Below are 26,895 nucleotides of genomic sequence, written 5' to 3'. Positions count from 1 at the left end.
GTAATCCCAGTTAATTGTGAGGCTGAGGCAGGTGGTTACTGTGTGCTATGATCACATCACTACAATCTGGCAGTACTTGACAAATTAAGCTTAGACTATTTTATGACCTAGCAATCATGTTACAGGGTCTGTTTTCCAAAGAAATTTTCAGGTCTATGGTGACGTGCATGAGGATGTCACTGCAGTAGTGTTTATGGTAACAATAAATTGGAGGCAATCTGGGTACACAATGAGAATGAGTAGATGAAATGTGATAGATTAATACCATGGAGTACAAAGAACTAGGTGTACACACAGCAGCAGGGGTGCATCTTGAAACAGAGTGCTAACATCACAAAATGAGAGTTGTCCAGATATTATATGCCTCCTGATGAAAGGAAGCAGCATCACTTACGAAGCGGTCTTGTAAAACAAAAACAAAAGCAAAAATAAAACCTGAATCATAACATACTTTACAGGAACCATAAAGGAGAGGGGAACATGTCAAACTATACAATGAGGAAATCAACAAAATCCAGATGTTGGGAATAAAAGTGCTGGCTCCTCAACAATTAAATTATAAGAAACAAAGAGCCATGTTAAGGAAACCTATAGATTCTAAGGCACTTTGGACCAATTGCAATGTGTGGCCCTAATGTGGAAACTGTTCAAACAAACTGTTAAATGTTTATGAGATAATTGAAAATTTAAACACTGATTTGATATTAGCAAATTATTATTTAAAAGTTTTTAGTTAAAATAAGAGCACTATATGTTAAAAAGAGTCTATTTTTGACATATATTGCACATATTGAAATATTTCTGGATGAAATGGAGTTGTCATCTGGGATTTGTTTCATGATGCAGGAAGGTGGGAAGTGGGAAGTGGGTGGTACAAAGATAAAACGAGACTGGTTGTAAACTCACTGACAATTGTTGATACCGACTTATAGGGGTTATACTATTCTACCTTTGTATATTATTGTAACATTCCCAAATGAAAAGTTAAAAAAAAAAAACCATGTAGTGCTTAGTGAAAAATGTCAAACAGAATGATATCCACAATATGGCATAATTTAGATGAATTAAACATAGATGCATACAAAACAGTACACATACTGCAAAAGCACAGAGACAAAGAGATACACATTAAAGGCATCTGAGAGGTGGCCTGGGTTGGGGGAGGGAAATGGGAGAAGGAAATATAAACAACAAAATAATAGATGAGTAAATGTGTTTACGTGCTGGCAAATAATCTGATTAACTCAGAAAGCAATGATTTCAGGAATTCTATGAGAGACTGGGGGTAATTACACTGGTGGGAAGGGAATGGGGCATGGCAGGCCCACAGAACTTCCCTGGAGAGCCCAAAGGTAGAAGCTGGCATTCATGCAGAGTAAGCAATAAAAGACAAAGGAATGTTAGGTACTGGTGAAAAGGACTCTTTATAGAGAAGGAAGATCTTACACTTTACGGTTTAAACAGAATGAAGAGTTTGACTCTAGGGTAATTAGAAGTAAACACAAGTCAAAGGGGTTGGGGGGACAATTTTAAGTTAACTGTTTTTCCTTGTCAGAACAATCCTGTACATAACTTCTTGGCTTAAAATCCTTCAGTGACTCATGATTTCCTACAGAATAGTCCAAAATTATTAGTACGTCATAATATGACCCCAATCTACCTGTCTACCCTTCTCTATTGCTATCTAACATCTGCAATCTTGTACATAACTTCTTGGCTTAAAATCCTTCAGTGACTCATTTCCTAAAGAATAGTCCAAAATTATTAGTATGTCATAATATGATCCCAATCTACCTCTCTACCTTTCTCTATTGCTATCTAACATCTGCAGCTAGGTTTGCATGGAAAAAAATTTACTTAAGTGGCATTGTTTTTAAAAAACGATCATTTAAAACTGTCATCTTACAAATGTGTGCCACTAATCACAATTCAACCTAACATTTTTTTTTTACCTATTATGTGAGAGGCAATGTACTACGTGCTATAGAGAAGTGATTTTCAAAAACTTTTTACTGTACCCAGAGTAAGAAATTTATTTTTACTTTGTGACCTACCTATATGCAACATATATACTGAAACAAAAGTCTAAAAGAAGGTATCCTTATTACATGTGATGAAATAATATTTTCTATTCTATTTTATTCCATTCTATTTTGCTTAAGGAAAATGGCTGTCACCTCACTGAATTAGTTGGCTGTAAACCAAAGTTTGAAAAACAATATTACATAGCATTTGAAATGTGGCTGGTGCAACCAAGGAACTGACTTTTTAATTTTATTTCATTTTAACTAATTTAAATCTAAATTTGAAGCAGAAGCAGTGAAAGTTACTTTTCCATTAAACGTAACTCTGTTTGGTAGGAGTACATTTTACTTTAACAGCTGCAACACTAAGATATTATTATAGTGTGCACGCTGGGGCATGTGTTGTCTCTAGTATTATAATCCATCACTGATATTGGCGTCAATGAATGGATTCAGTTCTAATTATTTTTTTCTACACACTGATGTGACATGTGACATTGTAATTTGTGTATTTGAATATTTCCTGTAGAAAGAAGAGACCAAAATAGAAGACGGCATGTTGCAAACTTCACAATGAACGGCAATTACAATTTGCTACAGCAGAGCAAAATAAAATGTCTGCTGTGGAAAAAAAGTTTAGAATAATTAAGTGAATAATATTAAAAGACATTTTAGCAAACACATGGTCAATTTTATAGACGTTTCTTTTCAGATCAAAAAAGAATCAAGAAAATTAGTTGCCTGAAATCAGAATTAAATGTCCAACGAACACTTAAATGATTTTTAACAGATCTGAACTTATAATTTGGCCAGCTATAAAACTGTTTGGATCCTTGTACAAAAAGAAAAGCATTTTAGATCAAGAGATGGTAAAGGAATTGTTTTTAGCTATGGAAATTTGTTAAAAATTACGAGGAAAAGAATAAAAATAGTATTCTACAGAAGTGTTAGATCTGCAATTAAGCCCCAAACAATGGCCTATAGAATGTAAGATCCTTTCTAACGATTGCAAATATCTGTTGATTCAAAATTTCAGAAACTATTTATTTTTAACTTAGGATAAACAGTGCAATACAAGAGACATTGCTCAATGCATACTTTTTCAACTGTAAATTTAGTGATATCTGAAATATTCCACTTAATTCTACTGGAAATCAAGTATTTCCAGTAAAAATTTAATGTCCAAATTGACATGTGCTTTAAGTGCAAAATATCCACTGAATATCAAAGATGTTATATGAATAACATATCTCATTAATAAGTTTTAATATTGATTACATGTTAAAATAATGTTTTAGATATGCTTGGTTAAACAATATGCTACTAAAATTGATTTTACTCATTTCTTAGAACTAATTTTACTTATTAATTTTACTTATTTCTAATTAATTTTACTTATTTTTCCTGTTAAAATATTATTAAAAATTTTCAAAGATTTTTATCCCAAATATACAAAAAATTAAAACAAATTTTTAAAAATTTCAATAGCTTTTGGGGTACAAATGATTTTTGGTTACAAGGATGAATTGGATAGCGGTGAAGTCTGAGATTTTGGTGCACCTGCCACCTGAGTAGTGTACAGTGTACCCAATATGGAGTTTGTTACCCTTCACTCTCCACCATCCTCTCCATTCTGAGTCTCCAAAGTCCACTATACCACTCCGTCTTTGCCTACCCATAGCTTAGCTCCCACTTATAAGTCAGAACATACAGTGTTTGATTTTCCATTCCTGAGTTACTTCACTTAGAATAATGGCTTCCAGCTCCCTACAAGTTGATGTAAAAAGCATTACTTTGTTCTTTTTTACAGCTGAGTAGTATTCTATGGTGTATATATACTCATTTTCCTTTCCTACTCATTGGTCAATGGGCACTTAGGTTGGTTCCATATCTTTGGAATTGCAAATTGTGCTGGTATAAACACGTATGTGCATGTGCATACGTCTTTTTCATATAAAGACTTTTCTCCTTTGGGTAGACACCAGTAGTGGGATTGCTGGGTTGAATGGTAGATCTCCTTTCAGTTCTTTAAGGAATCTCCATACTGTTTTGCATAGAGGTGGTACTAACTCACATTCCTACCAGCAGTGTGTAAGCATTCCCTTTTCACCACATCCATGTCAACATCTATTGTTTTTTGACTTTTTAATAATGGCTATTCTTGCAGGGGTAAGGAGGTATCTAATTGTGGTTTTAATGTGCATTTCCCTGATGATTAGTGATGTTGAGCATTTTTTCCTGTTTGTTAGTGTTTGTATGTCTTCTTCTGAGAAATGTCTCCTGGTCATGACATTTGCCCACTTTTTGATGAAATTTTTTTTTTCTTGCTGATCTGTTTGAGTTCCTTGTAGATTCTAGATATTAGTCTCCTGTCAGATACAGAGTTTGCAAATATTTTCACCCATTCTGTGGGCTGTTTGTTTACTCTGATGATTACTTCTTTTGCTGTACAGAAACTTTTTGTTTAATTAGGTCCCATTTATTTATTTTTGTTTTTGTTGCATTTGCTTTTGGGGTATTAGTCATGAATTCTTTGCCTAGGCCAATGCCCAGAAGGGTTTCTCCAACATTATCTTCTAGAATTTTTATGGTTTCAGATCTTATATTTAAGTCTTTGATCCATCTTGAGTTTATTTTTGTATAAGGTGAGAGATAGGGATCCAGTTTCATTCTTCTACTTGTGGCTTGCCAGTTTTCCCAGAGCTATTTATTAAATAGGGTGTCCTTTCTCCAATTTATGTTTTTGTATGCTTTGTTGAAGATTAGTTGGTTGTATGTATTTGGCTTCATTTCTGATTTCTCTATTCTGTTCCATTGGACTGTTCCATTGACTACTTTTATACCAGTACCATGCTGTTTTAGTAACTATACCCTTGTAGTATAATTTGAAGTCAGGTAATGTGATGCCTCCAGATTTGTTCCTTTTGCTTAGGATTGCTTTGGCTATTTGGACTCTTTTTTGGTTACATATGAATTTTAGGATTTTTTTTCTAATTCTATGAAAAATGATGTTGCTATTTTGATAGTAACCGCACTGAATCTGTAGATTGCTTTGGGCAGTATGGTCATTTTCACAATATTGATTCTTCCAATCCATGAACATGGAATGTGTTTCCATTTTTTTGTGTCATCTATGATTTCTTTTTATTTTATTTTATTATTATTATACTTTAAGTTTTAGGGTACATGTGCACAATCTGCAGGTTTGTTACATATGTATACATGTGCCATGTTGGTGTGCTGCACCCATTAACTCGTCATTTAGCATTAGGTATATCTCCTAATGCTATCCTTCCCCCCTCCCCCCACCCCACAACAGTCCCTGGTGTGTGATGTTCCCCTTCTTGTGTCCATGTGTTCTCATTGTTCAATTCCCACCTATGAGTGAGAACATGTGGTGTTTGGTTTTTTGTCCTTGCTACAGTTTGCTGAGAATGATGGTTTCCAGCTTCATCCATGTCCCTACAAAGGACATGAACTCATCATTTTTTATGGCTGCATAGTATTCCATGGTGTATATGTGCCACATTTTCTTCATCCAGTCTATCGTTGTTGGACATTTAGGTTGGTTCCAAGTCTTTGCTATTGTGAATAGTGCCACCATAAACATACGTGTGCATGTCTTTATAGCAGCATGATTTATAATCCTTTGGGTATATACCCAGTAATGGGATGGCTGGGTCAAATGGTATTTCTAGTTCTAGATCCCTGAGGAATCACCACACTGACTTCCACAATGGTTGAACTAGTTTACAGTCCCACCAACAGTGTAAAAGTGTTCCTATTTCTCCACATCCTCTCCAGCACCTGTTGTTTCCTGACTTTTTAATGATTGCCATTCTAACTGCTGTGAGATGGTATCTCATTGTGGTTTGGATTTGCATTTCTCTGATGGCCAGTGATGATGAGCATTTTTTCATGTGTTTTTTGGCTGCATTAATGTCTTCTTTTGAGAAGTGTCTGTTCATATCCTTCGCCCACTTTTTGATGGGGTTGTTTTTTTCTTGTAAATTTGTTTGAGTTCATTGTAGATTCTGGATATTAGCCCTTTGTCAGATGAGTAGGTTGCAAAAATTTTCTCCCATTCTGTAGGTTGCCTATTCACTCTGATGGTAGTTTCTTTTGCTGTGCAGAAGCTCTTTAGTTTAATTAGATCCCATTTGTCAATTTTGGCTTTTGTTGCCATTGCTTTTGGTGTTTCAGACATGAAGTCCTTGCCCATGCCTATATCCTGAATGGTATTGCCTAGGTTTTCTTCTAGGGTTTTTATGGTTTTAGGTCTAACGTTTAAGTCTTTAATCCATCTTGAATTAATTTTTGTCTAAGGTGTAAGGAAGGGATCCAGTTTCAGCTTTCTAAATATGGCTAGCCAGTTTTCCCAGCACCATTTATTAAATAGGGAATCCTTTCCCCATTGCTTGTTTTTGTCAGGTTTGTCAAAGATCAGATAGTTGTAGATATGCGGCATTATTTCTGAGGGCTCTGTTCTGTTCCATTGGTCTATATCTCTGTTTTGGTACCAGTACCATGCTGTTTTGGTTACTGTAGCCTTGTAGTATAGTTTGAAGTCAGGTTGCATGATGCCTCCAGCTTTGTTCTTTTGGCTTAGAATTGACTGGGCAATGCGGGCTCTTTTTTGGTTCCATGTGAACTTTAAAGCAGTTTTTTCCAAGTCTGTGAAGAAAGTCATTGGTAGCTTGATGGGGATGGCACTGAATCTATAAATTACCTTGGGCAGCATGGCCATTTTCACGACATTGATTCTTCCAACCCATGAGCATGGAATGTTCTTCCATTTATTTGTATCCTCTTTTGTTTCATTGAGCAGTGGTTTGTAGTTCTCCTTGAAGAGGTCCTTCACATCCCTTGTAAGTTGGATTCCTAGGTATTTTATTCTCTTTGAAGCAATTGTGAATGGGAGTTCACTCATGATTTGGCTCTGTTTGTCTGTTATTGGTGTATAAGAATGCTTGTGATTTTTGTACATTAATTTTGTATCCTGAGACTTTGCTGAAGTTGCTTATCAGCTTGAGGAGATTTTGGGCTGAGACGATGGGGTTTTCTAGATATACGATCATGTCATCTGCAAACAGGCACAATTTGACTTCCTCTTTTCCTAATTGAATACCCTTTATTTCCTTCTCCTGCCTGATTGCCCTGGCCAGAACTTCCAACACTATGTTGAATAGGAGTGGTGAGAGAGGGCATCCCTGTCTTGTGCCCATTTTCAAAGGGAATGCTCCTAGGACCAGATGGATTCAGAGCCGAATTCTACCAGAGGTTCAAAGAGGAGCTGGTACCATTCCTTCTGAAACTATTCCAATCAATAGAAAAAGAGGGAATCCTCCCTAACTCATTTTATGAGGCCAGCATCACCCTGATACCAAAACCTGGCAGAGACACAATGAAAAAAGAGAATTTTAGACCAATATCCTTGATGAACATCGATGCAAAAATCCTCAATAAAATACTGGCAAACCAAATCCAGCAGCACATCAAAAAGCTTATCCACCATGATCAAGTGGGCTTCATCCCTGGGATGCAAGGCTTGTTCAACATATGCAAATCAATAAATGTAATCCAGCATATAAACAGAACCAAAGACAAAAACCACATGATTATCTCAATAGATGCAGAAAAGGCCTTTGACAAAATTCAACAACCCTTCATGCTAAAAACTCTCAATAAATTAGGTATTGATGGAACGTATCTCAAAATAGTAAGAGCTATCTATGACAAACCCACAGCCAATATCACACTGAATGGGCATCTATGATTTCTTTCAGCAGTGTTTTGTAGTTATTGTAGAGATATTTCACCTTCTTGGTTAAGAATATTGCTAGGTATTTTAATTTTTTTGCAGCTATTGTAAAGAGGACTGAGTTATTCACTTGATTCTCGCCTTTCTCGTTGTTGGTGTAGAGCAGTGCTACTGATTTGTGTACACTGATTTTGTAACCTGAGAGTTTACTGAATTCATTTATCAAATCTAGGAGTCTTTTGGAAGAGTCTTTAGGGTTTTTTAGGTATATGATCATATCATTGGCAAACAGTGATCATTTGACTTCCTCTTTTTCCAATTTGGATGCCCTTTATTTCTTTCAGTTGCCTGACTGTTCTGGCTAGGACTTCTAGTACTTTCGAACCGAAGTGGTGAATGTGGGCATCCTTGTCTTGTTCCAGTTCTCAGGGGAAATACTTTCAAGTTTTCCCATTCAGTATGATGTTGGCTGTGGGTTTGTCATATACAGCTTTTATTTTGAAGTATGTCCCTTCTATGCCTAGTTTGTTGAGGGTTTTTTTTTTTTTTATCATAAAGAGATGCTACTGAATGCTTTTTCTGCATCTATTATGATCATACTGTTTTTGTTGTTAATTCTGTTTATGTGATATATCACATTTGACCTGCGTATTTTAAACAATCTCTGGTATGAAACCCACTTGCCTCATGGTGTATTATCTTTCTGATGTGCTGCTGGATTCAGTAAGCTAGTGTTTTTATTAAGGATTTTTGTATCTATGATCATCAAGGCTACTGGCCTGTAGTTTTCTTTTTTGTTATGTCTTTTTCCGGTTTCGGTATCAGGGTGACACTGGCTTCACAGAATGAGTTAGGGAGGAGTCCCTCTTTCTCAATCTGGTTTTGGTATCAGGGTGATGGCTTCATAAAATGAGTTAGGGAGGATTCCTGCTTTCTCAATCTTTTGGAATAGTTTCAGTAGGATTGGTATAAATTCTTCTTTGAAAGTCTGGTAGAATTCAACTGTGAATCCATCTGGCCAATCTGACCATGACCTTTTCTTGGTTGGCAATTTTTAAGTTACTGAATCAATCTCACAGCTCATTATTGGTCTGTTCAGGGTTTCTATTTCTTCCTGATTTAATCTAGGAGGGTTGTATGTTTCCAGAAGTTTATCCATTTCCCCTAGATTTTCTAGTTTGTGTCCATAGAGGTGTTCATAGTAGTCTTGAATGATCTTTTGTATTTCTGTGGTATTGACTGTAACATCTCCATTTTCATTTTTAATTGAGCTTAACTGAATCTTCTTTTCTTGGTTAATCTAGCTAATGGGGTATCAATTTTGTTTATCTTTTCAAATAGCCAACTTTTTGTTTTATTGATCTTTTGTATTTTTTGTTTCAATTTTATTTAGTTCTGCTCTGATCTTTGTTTTTTCTTTTTTTCTGCTAGCTTTGGTTTTGGTTTGTTATTGTTTCTCTAGTTTCTTGAGGTGTGACATTAGGTTGTCAATTTGTAATCTTTCAGACTTTTTGATATAGGCATTTAGTGCTATAAACTTTCCTCTTAGCGCTGCTTTTGCTGTATCCCAGAAGTTTTAATAACTTACATCACTATTACGGTTCATGTTAAAGAATTTAATTTTCATCTTGATTTCATTGTTAACCCAAAAATCATTCAGGAGCAGATTGTTTAATTTCCGTGTGTTTGTACAGTTTTGAGGGTTCCTTTTGGAGTTGACTTCTAGTTTTATTCCACTGTGGTCACAGAAGATACTTGATATGATTTTGATTTTTAAAAATTTATTGAAGACTATCAGAAAATGTAAGATTACTTATGTGGCTTGCATTTTATTCCTACTGGACAGTATTACTGCAGCAGATGTAAAGACATAGATACTACTCCTTGACCACAAGAAACTTACCATCTGGGGAGAGGAACCCAAGAAAAGAAAGAACCAATTTAGAGAGAGTTGTTGAAGAATCAATAAAAACTCATACCAACTACCTGTGAAAAAATTTCAAATGACAAAGTCTAGTGGTCCAACTGCAAATCATAATGAATAGTGGTGTTTTATATATCCCAAGAATTAAATTCAGTACTGGGCATTTGAGCCTTCAAGAGTAGAGTTTAATCTAACTATACTTAAGTTATACCAATAAAATTAAATAATATATTTGGTTTCTTAAAGTATGATCCTACTGCTGGTACAGAAAATGATTTCAGGTGATATGTGAATAATATTATTTATTTTATTCACTTTGTATTGACTACCACCTGCTTATTTTAATATGCCTTAACAAATACATAATAAATTAAAATAATGTGCATATTAGGAAAAGTATAACACATAGAATTCATGATTTCACAGACACTATTGTATGATATGGGATTCTTTAAAAAAGAAAATTATTTAAGAAAAATAAAATATTTGATTTTTAAAACATTAAGCAAATAATAGTAGGTGATATGTAGAGAAGGCAAAAATTATAGAAGTTTTTGTTTTTGGTGATTTTTCAAGATAGATTTCTGGTAGGAAATCTAAAATATTCAATAAGTATTTTATCAATTACTTACAACCTAATTAATAGGTTGCTGAAAAATTACTATCTTAAATTATTTTTTAAAAATCTGAAGTTACCTTGAAGGTGTCAGTCAAAGCCATCCAGTGACTCTCAGTATATTTACCTTAATAATCTACAAACGCTTCTCCGATAACTCAGCCGCTGGCTAGCTGCAGCAACACTGGGAGGAAGAGGAGGTCGGGGTGGGAAATAAGCTAGTGTTGCAGAAAATATTAAGCAGACAACTCCAAATTCTGAAAGAAAAAAAATAGGTAAAATGTTAACCAGGAAACACAAAAAGTTGAAGACTTCAAGTATTTATTTGTTTTTTGAAACAGGGTCTCACTCCGTCACCCAGGCTGGAATGCAGTGGCATGAACATGGCTCACTACAGACTTGACCTCCTGGGCTCAAGTGATCCTCCTGCCTCAGCCTCCCAAGTAGCTGGGACCACAGATGCATGCCACCATACCAGGCTAATTTTTATTTTTTATTTTTGTAGAGATAGGGTCTCACCATGTTGTCCAGGCTGGTCTCGAACTCCTGAGCTCAAGTGATGTTCAAGCCATTCTCCTGCCTCAGTCTCTCAAAATGCTGGAATTACAGGTGTGGGCCACCATGCCCAGCCTCTCAGGTATTTATTTATCTAACAAATATTTACTAAGTATCAACTGAGTCTGAGACGTATAGAGATAAGCAAAATATAGTATCTAGCCAAGATTGCTCAGTCTAGTAAAAACAAAATTGAATATATAAAAATATAAATTTCAACAAGTAATTGGTAAGAGGTTATACTAACAATGATGTATATGCTGATACTATGGCACACAGATAAAAAGACTGAGGAAGTAAACAAATGTTGTCTTATGGAGAAAACATTAAAAGCCAACAGTACCTTACTATAAAAGAGATTGTGAAACAGGTCTAGGATGATTGTCTAATAAGTGTGGCACTCAGAAAAAAAAACTGGTAAGAAGTAACAGGATAGGAGGTTTGTTTGATTCATAATAGGATAGTCTGATGCATTGTATAAGACAGACCCAATTTACAGACTGTATGGAAAATTTGAACAAGAAAGCATCCAAAAATAAGAGACCAAGAGACAGAGAATAGAATTTAAACACAAGACTAGCTAATGTAGAGTATTAAACAATCAGAAGTAAAATGAATACCCAAACAATCTTAATTTGTCCCCATTATAGAAGGGAAGGTTCTAGCATCCCAATCTTTCCCTCTATAATTCTGGCACTTGGAAGTTCCAGCTTTTGATAACTGTGTCCAATTTTGTAGAAAAGCACAGCCCTAGTAGAAACGTCAGGAAACTTGGAATATAGACCTGTCTATGCCATTAATTAGCTTGTAATTTGAACAAATCCCTTAATCTTTCTAGGCCAATAAATGGATTGAATTTAGTGATTTCTAGAGGTCCTTTCGGTTGGATAATTTTAATTCTAGGGCTATATTCTTAGCAAAAAAGGACAACATTCCTATAAGACAATTAACCACAGATAATTCTGTTTAATTCAGTTAGAAATTTAAAGATGCCTATTTTTTTAAACACAAGATTGTTAGCAGATTCCTTTTTTTTCTTTCTTTTTTTTTTTTTTTGGTGTTTTCAGTCTGTTTATTCTTTGTCAATCTAAGGAGCAACAAGAAGTTAATGAACTGTTCTAATTTAGAGTTATTTTAATTATTAGTAATACTGAATGAGCACCTAAAATATGCATATTGGCCACCTGTATGTCTTGCATGATTGCCTTATTCATATTCTTTGACCATCTACTGGCATTTTTGTAAACAACTTCACTGAGATATAATTCACATGACATACAATGCACACATTTAAAGTGCACAATCTAGTGGTTTTTCATTTACCAGCAGAATTGTACAATCATAACCACAATCAATTTTAGAATTTTTTCAACAACCCAAAAAGAAACTCTGTACCCATTACTCTCAATCTCCCAGCCCTAGGCAACCTCTGATCTACTTTTAGTCCCTATAGATTTGAGTATTATGGACATTTCCTATAAATGGAATCATATAACATGTGGTCTTTTATGACTGGCTTCTTTCACTTTGCATAATGTTTTCAAGGGTCATTCATGTTGGAGTATGTATCAGTACTTTAGTATTTTTTATTGTCAAATAATATTCCATTGCACAGATATATCACATTTTGTTCATCCACTTATCAGTAGATAGACATCTGGGTTGTTTCCACTTTTTCGCTATTATAAATAATGCTCATGTATACATTTTTACATGGGTGTATGTTTTCATTTCACTTGGATATATATCTAGAAATGGAATTTCTGGATTGTATGGTAATCTTTGTTTAACATTTTGAGGAACTGTGAAACTGTTTCCAAAGCGGCTACACCATTTTACATTCCCACATATGGGAATGTATGAGGGTTCTAATTTCTCCACTTTCTTGCCAGTACTTTATTATTTTCCATTTTATTGATTCTAGCAATCCTACTGGGTGTGAAGTGTATCTTATCATGGTTTTGATTTGCATTTCCCTAATGACTAATGACACTGAGTATCTTTCATGTGTTCGATGAACATTTGTGTATTTTCTTGGGAGAAATGTGTTTGAGTCCTTTACCCACTTCTTAATGGCGTTGTCTTTCTGTTGTTGAGTTGTAAGAATGCTTTATATAATCTGGATATAAGTCCCTTATCAGATATATGATTTGCAATTATTTTCTCCCATTCTGTGGACTGTCTTTTTCACTCTCTGGGTTCTGTGAAGCACAAAAGTTTTAAATTGTGATGAAGTCTAATTTATCTTTTTTCCTTTGTCACTGGTGCTTTTGGTGTCTTTTATAAAAAGGCTTCACCTAATCCAAGGTCACAAAGATTTACTTGTTAGTCTTCTTCCAAGAGTTTTATAGTTTTAGCTCTTACATTTAGGTTTGAGTTAACAACGGGGTTCAAATTCATTCTTTTGAATTTGGATATTCAGTTATTCCTGTACCATTTACTGAAAAGACTTTTTCCCTTATTATCTTGGGACCCTTCTGAAAAATCAATTAACCATAAATGTAATGGCGTTTCTAGGCAGTATCACTTTTTTAGAATCTCATTTCTATTCTACTGATTTATATGCCTATCCTTATGCCAGTACTATGCTATCTTATAGCTTTGTAATAAGTTTTGTAGTTGAGAAGTCTGAGTTCTCCAATTTTGTTCCTTTTCAAGATTGTTTTGGATATTGCTGGTCCTTTGCATTTCCATGTAAATTTCAGGATCGCCTTGTCGATTTCTGCAACAAAGGCAGCTGGGATTTTTAAAGGGATTGCACTACATTTGCAGATAAACTTGGGGATATCTTCACAATATTAAACCTCCCAACATGAACATGGAATGCCTTTCCATTTATTTAGGTCTTTTTTAACTTCTTTCAACAGTGGTAGTCTTCAGATTATAAGTTCTGCACTTCATTTGTTAAGTTTATTCCTAAATCTTTTATTCTTTTTGATGCTATTGCAAATTGAATTGCATGTTAAGACTGTTCATTGCCAATATATAGACAATTGATTTTTACATATTAATCTTGTACCATAAAACTTTGCTAAAATCTTTTTTTAGATCTAATAGTTTTTAGTGAACTCCAGAGAATTTTCTATATTCAAGATCACATCATTTTCAACAGAGATATTCTTTACTACTTCCTTTACAATCTGGATATCTTTTGCTTTTCTTGTTCAGTGATACTGCCTAGAACCTCCAGCACAGTTTTAAAAAGGCATGGAAAAATGGACATCCTTGTCTTGTTCATAACCCTAGAAGTGAAATGTGATGTTACCTGCAGGTTTTTTGTTTGTTTGTTTGTTTGTCACCCAGGCTGGAGTGCGGTGGTGTGATCTTGGCTCACATTATAACCTCTGCCTCCCAGGCTCAAACGATTCTCGTGCCTCAGCCTCCCGAGTAACTGGGATTACAGGCATGTGCCATCATGTCCGGCCATTTTTTTTTTTTTAGTAGAGATGGGGTTTTGCTATGTTGGCCAGGCTGGTCTCAGACTTCTGGCCTCAAGTGATCCTCCCTTGTCGGCCTCCCAAAGTGCTGGGATTATAGGCACAAGCCACTGTGCCAGGCCTCTTGTGGGTTTCCAATAGATGCTTTTTATTAGGTTGAGAGAGTTCCTGTCTGTTCCTAATTCATTGATTGTTTCCAGTTCATTGAAAGGGTGTTGGATTTGTCAAATGCTTTTTCTTCATCTTTTAAGATGATCATGTTTTTTCCCTTTTATCTGCTGATATGATACATTCCATAAATTGAGTTTTGAATGTTAAACCAACCTTGCATTGCTGGAATAAATCCCATTTAGTCATGGTATATCATCCGTTTTATGATATATGTTGTTGGAATCAGTTTGCTAGTATTTTGTTCAGGACTTTTGTGTTTATACTCATCTGAGATTTGGATCTGTAGTTTACTTTTCTTATGTTACCTTTGTCGGGAATAATTTAAGAATCTCTAACTTTTTAAAATGACAATTCTAGTACAGTATTTTGAATAGAATGAAGTCATGGGACAGTCTTTCAGAAAGGCAGATTGGCAAACATGAAAGCAATGAAGAAGCAACTGGGAAGCTTTGAGCAGGGGCTTCTGCTTGACTGCATGAGAACCATGAGCTGCATGTACTGCATTGATACATGCTTAACAGTGCTTAACATCATGTAAAAACTACAATCATTGCTTAGGTTTTCAATAAAAATAATAACATGACCAAAATAAAGTTTAAAACTTATGTTTCACCTGCGTTCAGTTTTATTTACTCATTTTTACATTTTTATTTTTTCTTTAAAAGGAATAAGTTGTGTAAAGGAGGTGAAATGCTTTATATACTACTGCTACCCTTGCTTTCAGTTTTAATCCTTCTAAACCATATTTTGAAATGTAAATGTCATCAAATAACTCTCTGACATACAGTTCTTCAGAGTGTGGCCTTTGCCTACAATGTGGTGAACCTTAAACCCTTCAGGCCTGCTTAGAAGGTTTGCGTGGGGCTTGCTTTCCTCTCTAGCTTCACCTACTAGTACTCTCACTAGATCTAAGCCACTCTGGGCTTGAACGTACCAGGGTGTCTCCCTTCACTGGACTTCTCCTTTAAGTTTCCTCTCTACAGTGTAATCTTCCTGCCTACTGTATTTAACCATCGTTCTCTCATTCCTCAGGCTCTGATTTAGAAGCTGCATCTCCAGGAAGCTCTACTTTACCTCCAAAATCTGGGTTAGGTGCTCCTTCTCCGAGCTCTCAGAGCAATTGTAGGCCTTTGGTTTATAATACTCCCTGCTCTATTTTACAATTGTTTACCTGTCTGTACCATTCAGGACACTGTAAGTTCTGTTACACCGGGAACCATGCCTATCTCAGTGACTCACATAGTGACAGATACATAGGCGTTCAAAACATGTTTGTGAAATTGATAAGTGAACAAAAAAGTTAAAACAAGGTTCAGTATAATTGGGTCCCTTATCATTCCAGTCTCATTTTCTGCCACTTGTTACCCATACCCAAACACAAACATTTACACCACTCCAGCCATACTCAATTACTTGCAGTTCCCTAGACATACTGAGCTCTCTCATACCTTCCCTGCCTTTGCAGTTACTGTTCCCTCTGTATGGAATACACTAACCACTCAAACACTTGGTGAACTCCTACAAAATTCTTAACTTTAATTATTACATTCTTGTTGAAGCCTTTCCTGCCCCCTCAACTTCCCTACAAACCCAGGCAAGTTAGGTCTCCCAACCTCTGTATATCTTTACTTGTATTATAATTGTCTCATCGTTGATCTTACCAATTCCTAGTGCTTAGCACAGTGCTTGGCATATAGTAAACACCTACAAAAAGTGTTCTGAATGCAGAGGAAATAACAAACAGGGATATAGAGAGAGGGGCTATATCTATGAAAATCCGTAGGAGACTATACTATAAGAGTGGACCAGGGCTTGATTCTAGAAATAAAATAATTCAAAGAATATTTTAGAAAGGTCAGTATCCCTGATAACAGACTAAACATACAGAGAGTAGGAAATGAGGATAAACTGTAGATGATCAAGGTAAATAAGGTTACAGAACATGGCTAATAATGGAGAAACTACAAGGGAGAAAACGGGCTTAACATCTACCAACAGATAGATGCTTAACAAAAGGTTATTGTCAGTCATGACGTTTTATACCCTGATAAGATATCTAGAGAGGACATAGAAAATGTGTTATACAGTGCTTAACCGTAAATAGATGAAAAGACTAAAATTAAGAAATACCCCTCCATGTGGCAATAATAAATTTAAAATTTAACTTCCTAGGAAGAGTGTTCAGTTTTAATTAAGCATCTCTATATCATATGACAAGGAATGCACAGTGTATGTAAATTTACATATTAGTCCTCTCAAGTATTTCATATGAAGGTATCTGTTATACAAAAAGTAGAGTGAAGATGATTGAGATAAAAGACAAAGTATAACAAGAAGAAAATAAACTTCAAATTACCTGCATATAACACAGCCTCTATGCGATCTTTAATATGCGCCCTGCTGCTCTCTGCAGCAAGAAGAGGTGATGTCCCATTGGGAGCTGGAACAACAAGTGGTCCAACTAAAAATGCACATGCTCCCCCAAGATAACTGAGCATTGATGCAATAGCTGTGGCTGTGGCCCTTTCATCTGCAGAAAACCACGTCGTGGAGAGAAATGGTGCTGCATTCATTACAGTTGGACCTGCCAATCCATTTAACATCTGTCCTCCATGAATTAATCTGGAATTTAAAAATTAAAAGGCTGTGAGGTATTTGAAACAGGCATTTTCTAAGACAAATAAAAATGAGCCAAACAGCAGTTTTTAACTATGGCCATAAGTATACATATCTGTAAAGAATATGACATGCCTAAAAGACATGTTGATTTACCTTCTAAAACAGGTATGTTGACTCCCTATGAGGGAGGATCAAACATAGTAATAGTTACCATTTATTCATTTCACAAATATTTATTGTGACCTATGATTTGTGCCACACATCAAACTAAGTACTTCCTGTAAGTACTTAGAACCTTGCTTCATTTAGTTGTTATAACAACACTAAGTGGTAGCTATTATGATCCCCATTTACTGAGATGAAAAATCCTAGATTTGGAAAGATTAAGAAACTTGCCCAAGCGCTGACAGGCAGAGCTGAAGTTTAGATCCAGGTCTGATTCCAAAATCCATACTCCTTCTACTAGACTGCCACTCATTAACAGACCTACTAAGTGCCACCAGCCTTATAGTTGAGCTCAACATTTCATACCCACTCTTTGCCAAATGGTGGAAATACAACAAATGAAAGACTCATTAAAATATCTTCTAATAGAAAAGGTAGTTGAGGAACCAGAGGACCTGGGTTCCAGCTGAGCTCAGGGCTAGCCCTGAACAATTCCTAACTTTGTGGGGTTCCATTTCTTCCCTCGTGAAATGAGGACATCAGTTGAAGTTGAATATGCATTTACGGAGCATCTGTTAGGTTAGGGTACTGTAATGACAGGACCACTAAGTCCCTTCCAGTTCTCATACTCTAATTCTGACTTTAATTGTAAGGATTAATGAAAAGCAGTTTCTTTTTTTCCATTCCATTTGTTCTCTTGCTGACCTTTTCCCAATATTCTCCTTAGCACTCCTGTTCCTTGTTGACCAACTCTTTTCTCCCATTACTCCCTCACCCCCAATATACACATTCACATTTAAGAGCTGCCTTGAAGTAGAAAAGAGGCCAGAAGTCCAAAGAAAGCATAGACAAGAAAGGGAGATGTGTCGACCTCTCTTGCCCTGGAGGTAGAGGAAAGGGAAGGGACAGTACATGTGACATTTTCATGATATGAACTCATCTTTTTCTTCTGCTTGTTTTGCTTTCTAAGCACTATGTGCGTCTCAAATCCTCTTTTTTTTTTTAAACTGCCATCTTAAGCCAGTTAGAAAAGTTTGCTGAATGCAGAAGAGAAAAATAAACAGGCACATGGGGAGAGGAAGGGCCCTAATGTAGAAACAGAAGTGAGTGGGAAGTGAAATATGTGAATTAGGGCTGCCCATAGCTTCGTTATGTTGGAAAAATTATGTGAAGGCAACATAGCTCCAAGTGTCATTGATATTGATATTACTAAATTAAAAAAACTCAAGACATTTAAAAATCTCTCTGTGTAAGGGGAATTATTTTCCAGATGACAGAAATAATTTAAACTGTTTATGTCCTCCAAAAGCCAGTGGAACCAAAGCTGTCCCACAGCAATTTTATTACAGAAATGTTCCAGCAATAACGTCATTAAGTGGTTTTAATCACTGCATGTGATGGCACAACAATGAGACAGTGTGTGATGACCCATAAAATAACTGCTTTGATATTTGATACTTTTAATGAGGTATTAGACTCATGTCAACTAGAAGGCTTGGAATGAGTAAACTTTACTATGTCTAAAAATGTTAAGGGTAAAAGGAGAACATGGAAGAAATAAATCAAAAATAAACAAACAAAAAGACTGATAAGAAAGCAGGACTCCTGGCTGGGAACAGTGGCTCATGCCTGTAACCCCAGCACTTTGGGAGGCCGAGGTGGGTGGATCACTTGAGGCCAGGAGTTCAAGACCAGCCTGGCCAACATGACAAAACCCCACCTCCTCTAAAAATACAAAAATTAGCTGGGCATGGTGACGCATGCCTGTAATCCCAGCTACTCAGAAGGCTGAGGCATGAGAATCACTTGAGCTTGGGAGGCAGAGGTTGCAGTGAGCAGAGATTGTGCCATTGCACTACAGCCTGGGCGACAGAGCAAGATTTTGTCTCAAAAAAAAAAAAAAAGAAGGAAAAAAAAAGAAAGGAAAGGAAAGGAAGAAAGGAAGGGAGGGAGGGAAGGAAGGAAGGAAGGAAAGACGAGAGGGAGGGAGGGAAGGAAAAAGAAAGAAAGAAAGAAAAAGAGAGAAAGAAAGAAAGAGAAAGAAAAGAAAGGAAAGGAAAGACAGGAAAGAAAGAAAGAAAAAGAAAGAAAGAAAGAAGAGAAGAGAAGAGAAGAGAAGCAAAGTGAAGCTCCTCATAGTTAAGGTATAAAACTCAAATTATTGCCATGGCTTAACTCTTTGTCACCTCTCAGTGGAATCACAAATAGACTATTACCAAGCAGCAGAGTCTGACCTAAGAGTCACAGAATGTGTGAGTTTCAGATAATTTAAGGGCCATCCAAATCCAGTTTACTTGACTCTTAGACCAGAACATTTCTCACTACGATACAGTACGTGTTAAAGTAGTATCCAAAGAAGGAATAGCACCAGGGACACTTCAGATGGGTTCTTGGTTTAAAGGTCCTTGAACTTGGGAGGCCAATCTAGGGCATATAAGTTATAGTTAAAAACCATCTCAGGAATTAAAATAAGCTTATGTGGTGTTGTAAAGTTACTCCAATTTTAGATAATTACATGCTTTTGTATTAAAAGTCATCATACATACACTCTTCATAAACAAGCTCAGTAGAACTAGTTATCCTCTGAATTCATGAGAAACCTGGCAGGAAAACCCAGTCCCACTCCTCCCAGCACTTTGTAGTTTTCCAGAACTTAGTCCTGCTCCTTCTGACACTTATATCCTAGCGTCCCTCAGGGTTCAGCAGCTTCTAATGTGTTATAACTGGTCATAAGCACTGTTGTCCTGGGGACTGTGATGTTACAGTAATCTGTAATATTAAGATTGTCATGTTTGCCTGACACTATTTTCTACCACCTACCATTAACAAACATCATTTTATGAAATAAATCTGTAAAAAGATATTTAAAAATAAAATTCTGCTTTATACATTAAGTCTACTTTTTCCATTTAATAGGAATGCAAATTAGAGATACATTTTTTCTGGAAAAATATTGACCCTAAGACATCATAAAATCATATGAACATTACCATAACCTCTTTAAAATGATAATAAAGGAAATAAAATAATTATAAAATGGTAACTATGCATTTATTACTTAATTCAACAAACATATATTGAGTAGTCACCATGTGTTGGGTAGGCACTGTGACAGGCAAATGAGAATGTAAAATTAAAAAGCTAAAGCCCTTGCCCTTAAGAATCCCTAAAAGCACAGTGATACTAGCACTGTAGCAGGAATATAAAGAAAAAGAAGGCAATAGTTAGGCCTTGCCCTATGCTTATGCTGCCTATGACAAGAGTACAGATGGAGGTCTCTGCATGTCCTTCTTCTCTTCTGACCTCTGGCCCTGGCCTATATATCAGGGCTTTGCATATATGCATGTGGAGCTGAAGGTCCAACTCCATCTAAGCTCCAACTATCCCCTCCAAACAGCTGCCCCTTAGCTATCCCTTAGGCCTAGGAAGTACACAGCAGGGATGCAGCCTACTCTTGGAAGAGCAGGCCTGGGAAACAGGCTTGTTGTAAGGCCTATTTCTGGGGTCTTGTGTAGCTAGTGCATAAGACTAGAGGGTAGAGGGCAGGGTGTGCACATCCCCTTGGCCCTATGAAATCCTCAACCCACATGGAAGGGCAAGGCTGAAAGAAAGCCAGAATGGGACACCCTCAGGCATGGAATCCAGGACAGGGACTCTATGGCATGGTTTAAAGTGGTACTGGCAACACAGTGGGGAGGTGGAGGACGGATGGTCTGGAGAACCATTAAGGTGATACAATATATATGGCAAGGAGAGGGGGTGGATACTGGAGGGCACCCATAACTCTGTGCAAACATCTAACATGTGGCTAATATAGGCCAGAAGCTAAGAAAAGCAGTCTGAGCTGAGAAATGTAAGTTGTAGGTGGATTGGGGTGGGGAAGAAACACTGGAGAATAACAACATTTTAAAAATAGAGGAATGGGAGTCGAGCAAGATGATTGAGAAGGAGCCATTACAAGGCAGAAAAAAAGCAAAAGAGGAAAGACTGGTATCACGGCAACCAAAGAGAGACGAGTTCCAAGAACATAAGAGCAAGCGGTCAACAACATCACATCAAACAGAAAGATCGTTTATAATAACTGAAATGTAACCACCAGATTCAGCAAAGAAGAGGTCATTTGTGGTCTGAGTAGAAGCAGTTTCAGTGGAGTGTTCAGCATGGAAGTCAGACTCATGAGGAAATCGAAATCTAGATTTAGACTATTTCTAGAAGAAACAGATGCAGGAATAAAAATTAGGTATATAAGCTTAGCGAAGTGAACTGAAAAGAAAAAACATCCAGCTTAAATGAACAGTCTGAACTAAAAAGTCTCTCCACTTTCACACATTAAAAGATAAAATGCAACTCACGATTATCCTAATGCTTTCTAAGCACTTATGAAAGAAGCTGGCTTTCAGAAACTAATACCTGTTGATCTGGGCTGACTATTAAAAACGACAAAGAAAAACGAAGGAGGGGGATTCATAATCTTCAGTACAGTGAAGTCAACCACACAGTTTAATATTAATTGTTTGTCATCATTACATGCCTCAGTTTTGTTTTGCTAGGTAAAAGTTAAGGTCCTTGTAGGTCAGGATCATGGCAGCAGTCCCCACAGGCCTCACTCCCATAGCGCTAAGGCAGTGTGGATGCTCTCGGGAACTCAGACTGGGCCCAGTACAGGGACACGCAGTCACTGAAATATGCAACTAAACTGCGTTTCCAAAACTTCACAAAGTTATCCAAAGGCATACATCAGATCAGTTCTATTGATAAATTTTAACAAGTTTAAATTCAGTAATACAAAAAACAAGATGACTAATATTCTCAAAATAAAGCTTTTAAAAAAAGATGTTTTAGGGTATTTTAAAAGCAAGGCCAATGTGACATTTTAAAAAAGGATGTTTTAGGGTGTTTTAAAAGCAAGGCCAATGTGACATAACTGTCTCAAGCACAGTGGACTTGGGAAGGGTGGGCAGAAGTTAGGAGTGTGAGGAGGCAGTTTTGTCTTCTGGGCAATAAGCTCTGGAGCAGAAAGGCAGTTGTCCAGTAATGGACTAGTTAATTCAAGGGGTCTGACTCTTGCCTCCTTACCTGAAACTCCACACCTGATGAAAGCAGGTGTATCCTCACAGTTAATGGACTGCATTTCTCTTGCACCTCTGCAGGTCAAGCTGTGAGAGATCTATCAGGAAGCAGATGTGTGCCTCCTCCTTCAGCCCAGTCTCCTCATACTGACTCCTTAACTCTCTCCTGTTTCTCCATCCACCTCCCAACCCACGGCCCCCAACTCCCTTTTCTTCCCTCTTCTCTGAAGTCTTTCTCCTTTTCCCTTTTTTCCCTCCTTACCTAGCCTCTGTCTACTTCTGAAGCCTGGCTCATCCCGTCCCCACAAGCCAGATGGAAAAGTGAATGAGAGAGGATGTATTAGTCCATTCTCCGCTGCTAATAAAGACATACCTGAGACTGAGTAATTTATAAAGAAAAAGAAGTTTAATGGACTCACAGTTCCACATGGCTGGAAGGCCTCAGAATCATGGTGGAAAGCGAAGGAGGAGTAAAGGCATGCCTTACATGGCGGCAGGCAAGACAGTGTGTGCAGCGGAAATGCCCTTTATAAAACCATCAGATCTCACGACACTCACTCACTATCACAAGAACAGCAGCGTGGGGGTAACCACCCCCGATTCAATTACCTCCCACCAGGTCTCTCCCACATGTGGGGATTATGGGAACTACAGTTCAAGATGAGATTTGGGTGGGGACACAGCCAAACCATATCAGAGGGGAACTTCTCCTGCATTGGCAGAGCAGGAATGGTGGAGACTAGAGAGGGAGACCTGGTGCTGCCCACTAGCATCAGCACTGCTGAGACTGCTAGCCTGTGGCAGGAATAGGAGAGGACCCAGCCAGGCTCAGCCCCAGGTGCGCTGCAGAGTCCCACTGCCCTCAATTAGTGCCCCTGCCCACAGAGGACAATGCCTGCAGGGGTGCGTGGGATGGAGCTGGTGCACAGCTGCATTTCTTTCTGTATCATTCAATTGACTATAGCTTTTCAGACAAATGCCAATAGCTGAAGTTCAAATTGAAGATCTACAGTTCACATCTTCTAATGTAGTTGACATTTTAGCTTGCATTTAATATTCTGGTATCCTAACCTTTTGCTTTCTGATATCCTGGAAGAAATACCTATGACTCCTAAATTATTTCTACTTAAATAATATGATGTTTTAGAATTAAAATCTTTAGAGCCGGAAGTGACTTCAGACCTCACCTAGATAACCCAACCCCTTCCAGAAAGTTAATAACACATGTAAAATCACATTTATAATTTTATAACTTTCCTTTCTTTAAAAAGTATTGGAGGGAGCTCCAGTCATACAACTAGCTAATGGCTCAGCCAGAACTAGAAATCAAAATTATAGCTAATTTCATCAGTCCACAAATCTCTACTCTCTCACATGATCCCATTCTGAAGGTTCTCTGTTAATAATAAAAAAATTACTGATGGTTAAGAAAATCCAATGTTCCTTAAATCCAAAGGCACACAATACAGAATATTTTTATTCTGTTCATCAACCTGCTTTATAAACCTCTAGTTTATTATGACTAACATTGATGCTAACATTCGAGTTGGCTTTTTAGAAATCTGGCAGATACTTCCTCAGTGCTATTCTAGTATTCAGAATTTAAATTCTATATATTTTTAATATGAAGTAATTTAGAATACATAAAAATACTTACCTCCAAAACTCATTAGGTCAATAGTTCAGAAACTTTCTCCCAATTCCTAATTATGCCATATCAAAATAAACTCTTAGCTCATATTCTTTAAAAAAAAAAAACTTTAAAAAAAGTCATGTGTTTATAGGATTTTTTTGATGTTGAAAATGGCAAAAGTGCTGGAAATAGTTTTCCTTTATTTAGCCCAAGAAAAGGTGGGCAATAAAGAGGGTTAGAGATGTTATGAATTAACTACAGGAAAAAGGAAGACAGGAAAAGAGAAATAGAGGTGGTGGTGGAAAAGTAATGAGCATTCCAAAAACTTTGGTATCACAGCCTCAGTTTTCTTTCACAAAAATCTATTTTATTTTTGTATCCTTTATTAATTTTGGTCAATAATGATTCAATTAAAAATATCTATTGAGTATCTGCTATGGTCAAGGCACCTGCAGCTAGGCACTAAAGGGAATATGAAGATGAGCATTACAGTCTTGGCCCTAAAGAAGCTTTTAATAACTTACCAAGTACCAGCTATAGAAAATACATAAAAAATACAGTGAAAATAATATTAGATTAGCTATCACAGGGCTTAGCTTCTAGTCTTAGCTAAATTTATTAACCATATAATCTTTAGAAAATCACATTCTCTTTCTGTTTCAATTTCTCCAAAGATACTTTCTGTCTCACAGGATTTTTTTTTTTTTTTTTTTTTTTGAGGCAGGGTCTTGCTCTGTCTCCCAGGCTGGAATGCAGTGGCACGAAGGCAGCTCACTGCAGCCTCGACCTCTGGGCTCAAGTGATCCTCCCACTTCAGCCTCTCAAGTAGCTGGGACTACAGGCACACACTAGCACACCTAATCTTTAAATTTTCTGTAGAGACAGGGTCTTGCTATGTTACCCAGGCTAGTCCTCCTGGCCTCAAGTGATCCTCCTGCCTTGGCCTCCGAAAGTGCTAGGATTATAGGCATAAGCCACAGAGGCTGGCCTCTCACGAGATTTTTTTTGGGACGGAATCTCACTCACTCTGTTGCCCAGGCTGGAGTGCAGTGGTGTGATTTCAGCTCACTGCAACCTCTGTCTCCTGGGTTCAAACTATTCTCCTGCCTCACCTCCTGAGTAGCTGGGACTACAGGCACACCCCACCACGCCTGGCTACTTTTTATATTTTTAGTAGAGATGGGGTTTCACCATGTTAGCCAGGCTGCTCTTGAACTCCTGGCCTCAAGCAATCCACCCACCTCAGCCTTCCAAAGTGCTGGGATTACAAGTGTGAGCCAACAAGCCCAGTTTCTCTCACAAGATTTTTATTAAGGTCATATACAATAATCTCTCAGCAATGCACAGGGGAAAAATGGCCTTAGTCCTGGTCTGAAAGATGTCTACCTCCCCTCATTTTGTTTCATTCCTTGTTTCTTGTCACATAACTTTTATTTTGTCTTTTTGTTTAAAAGTATATATTAATACATATTCATAGTAGAAAATTTTGAAAAGAAATGCATAAAGAAGAAAAAAATCATCTATAAATGGAATACCCCAATTCAGACAACCACTACTAATATTTTGATTTTCCAGTCTTTTCTTCTTTCAGTTCTTTCCCTAATGCATCTCTCACTCTCTTGATCAATCAATACTTAATCGTACATAGGTAACCACAGATACCATACTGAATATACAGCTTATGCACTAAGTCATTTTATGGTCTATCAAGCATTTTCTCATTTCATTATTCTTTATAATAATTGTTAATGGTTTTGTGATATTATATTATACAGATATATAAAATCTCATTTAACCATTTTCCTAATGTTGGATAGTTGTTTCCAACAACTTATTTGCTAATATTAATAATGCTGGTGTGACAATCTTTGTATGTGAATATAAGCTACTTTCAAAATTATTTTAGGGTAAGTTAAAATGTGTGAACACTCTAGATCTTAGGAAATATACTCGCAAACTGTTTTTCAGGAGGATTAGTAGTAATTTACATTTCCATCAGTAGTAGCTGACAGTGTCTGCTTCATCAGCATAGAGCATCACTATTTAAAGATACATGCACACTGGGCAAGGTGGTGCACACCTGCAATCCTAGCACTTTGGGAGGCCAGGGCAGGTGGATCATGTGAGCCCAGGAGTTTGAGACCAGCCTGGGCAACATAGTGAAACCCTGTCTCTACAAAAAAAAAAAAAAAAAAAATTAGCTGGGTGTGGTGGCACATGCCTGTAGTTCCAGGTACTTGTGAAGCTCAGGTAGGAGGACTGCTTGAGCCCAGGAGATCGAGGTTGCAGTGAGCCACAATTGCCTGGGCAACAGAATGAGACCCCATCTCAAACAAAAAAATCAAAGAAAACAATAAATAAATAAATAAAAATACACACACACTCTCTCTCTCTCTCTCACACACACACATGCAAAACTTGGTGACTAGTTTCCTAGTCCTGCTATAACAAATTACCACAAACTCAGTGGTTAAAATAATACAAACGCATCATCTTACAGTTCCATAAATCAGAAGTCCAACATGGGACTCTAGGGCTAAAATCAAGGTGTTGGCAGGGCTGGGTTCCTTTCAAGAGGCTCTAGAAGAGAATCTGTTTCCCTGATTTTCCAGCTTGTAGTGGCCGCCCGCATTCGTCGGCTCAGGGCCCTCTTCCTCTGTTTTCAAAGGCAGCAACTGCAGTTGCTGGAAGAGGCAAGAAAACATTTCTCTGACTTCTTCTTCCTCAAATCTATCTACCTTTCTCTTTATGATTTTCCTTTATTTTCATGCTTGGAAAAAATATCTTTCCCATGTAGAGATCAGATAAATACCCCCATATATTGTTTCTCAGCTAAATATTTAACCTTTTTGTTTATTTGAATTTATTTTGACACATCATATGACATGAGGATAACAAAATGGTCTTTTCCTCCCAAACAG

General features: G+C 37.0%; 1 protein-coding gene across 2 annotated transcripts in view; it reads right to left on the bottom strand.

The window, feature by feature from the left end:
* SLC49A4 (solute carrier family 49 member 4) overlaps window positions 1–26,895 on the bottom strand; it is a 96,779-nt gene that overhangs the window by 48,044 nt on the left and 21,840 nt on the right. For both annotated transcript variants that reach the window (XR_010111457.1, XM_034957189.3), the window contains exons 3-4: window positions 16,845–17,110; window positions 10,453–10,582 (exon numbers count right to left, since the gene is read on the bottom strand). Coding sequence is in view for 1 of the 2 variants with exons in the window: in XM_034957189.3 (XP_034813080.1) it covers window positions 10,453–10,582; window positions 16,845–17,110 (396 nt within the window). In the remaining variant the exon portion in view is untranslated. The remainder of the gene's footprint in view (window positions 1–10,452; window positions 10,583–16,844; window positions 17,111–26,895) is intronic.

This window comes from Pan paniscus, chromosome 2 (genome assembly GCF_029289425.2).
Source record: "Pan paniscus chromosome 2, NHGRI_mPanPan1-v2.0_pri, whole genome shotgun sequence".
Taxonomy (NCBI): Eukaryota; Metazoa; Chordata; class Mammalia; order Primates; family Hominidae; genus Pan; species Pan paniscus.
The sequence above is the reverse complement of the archived record's forward strand: the minus strand, read 5'-3'. Positions and strand labels throughout refer to the sequence as shown.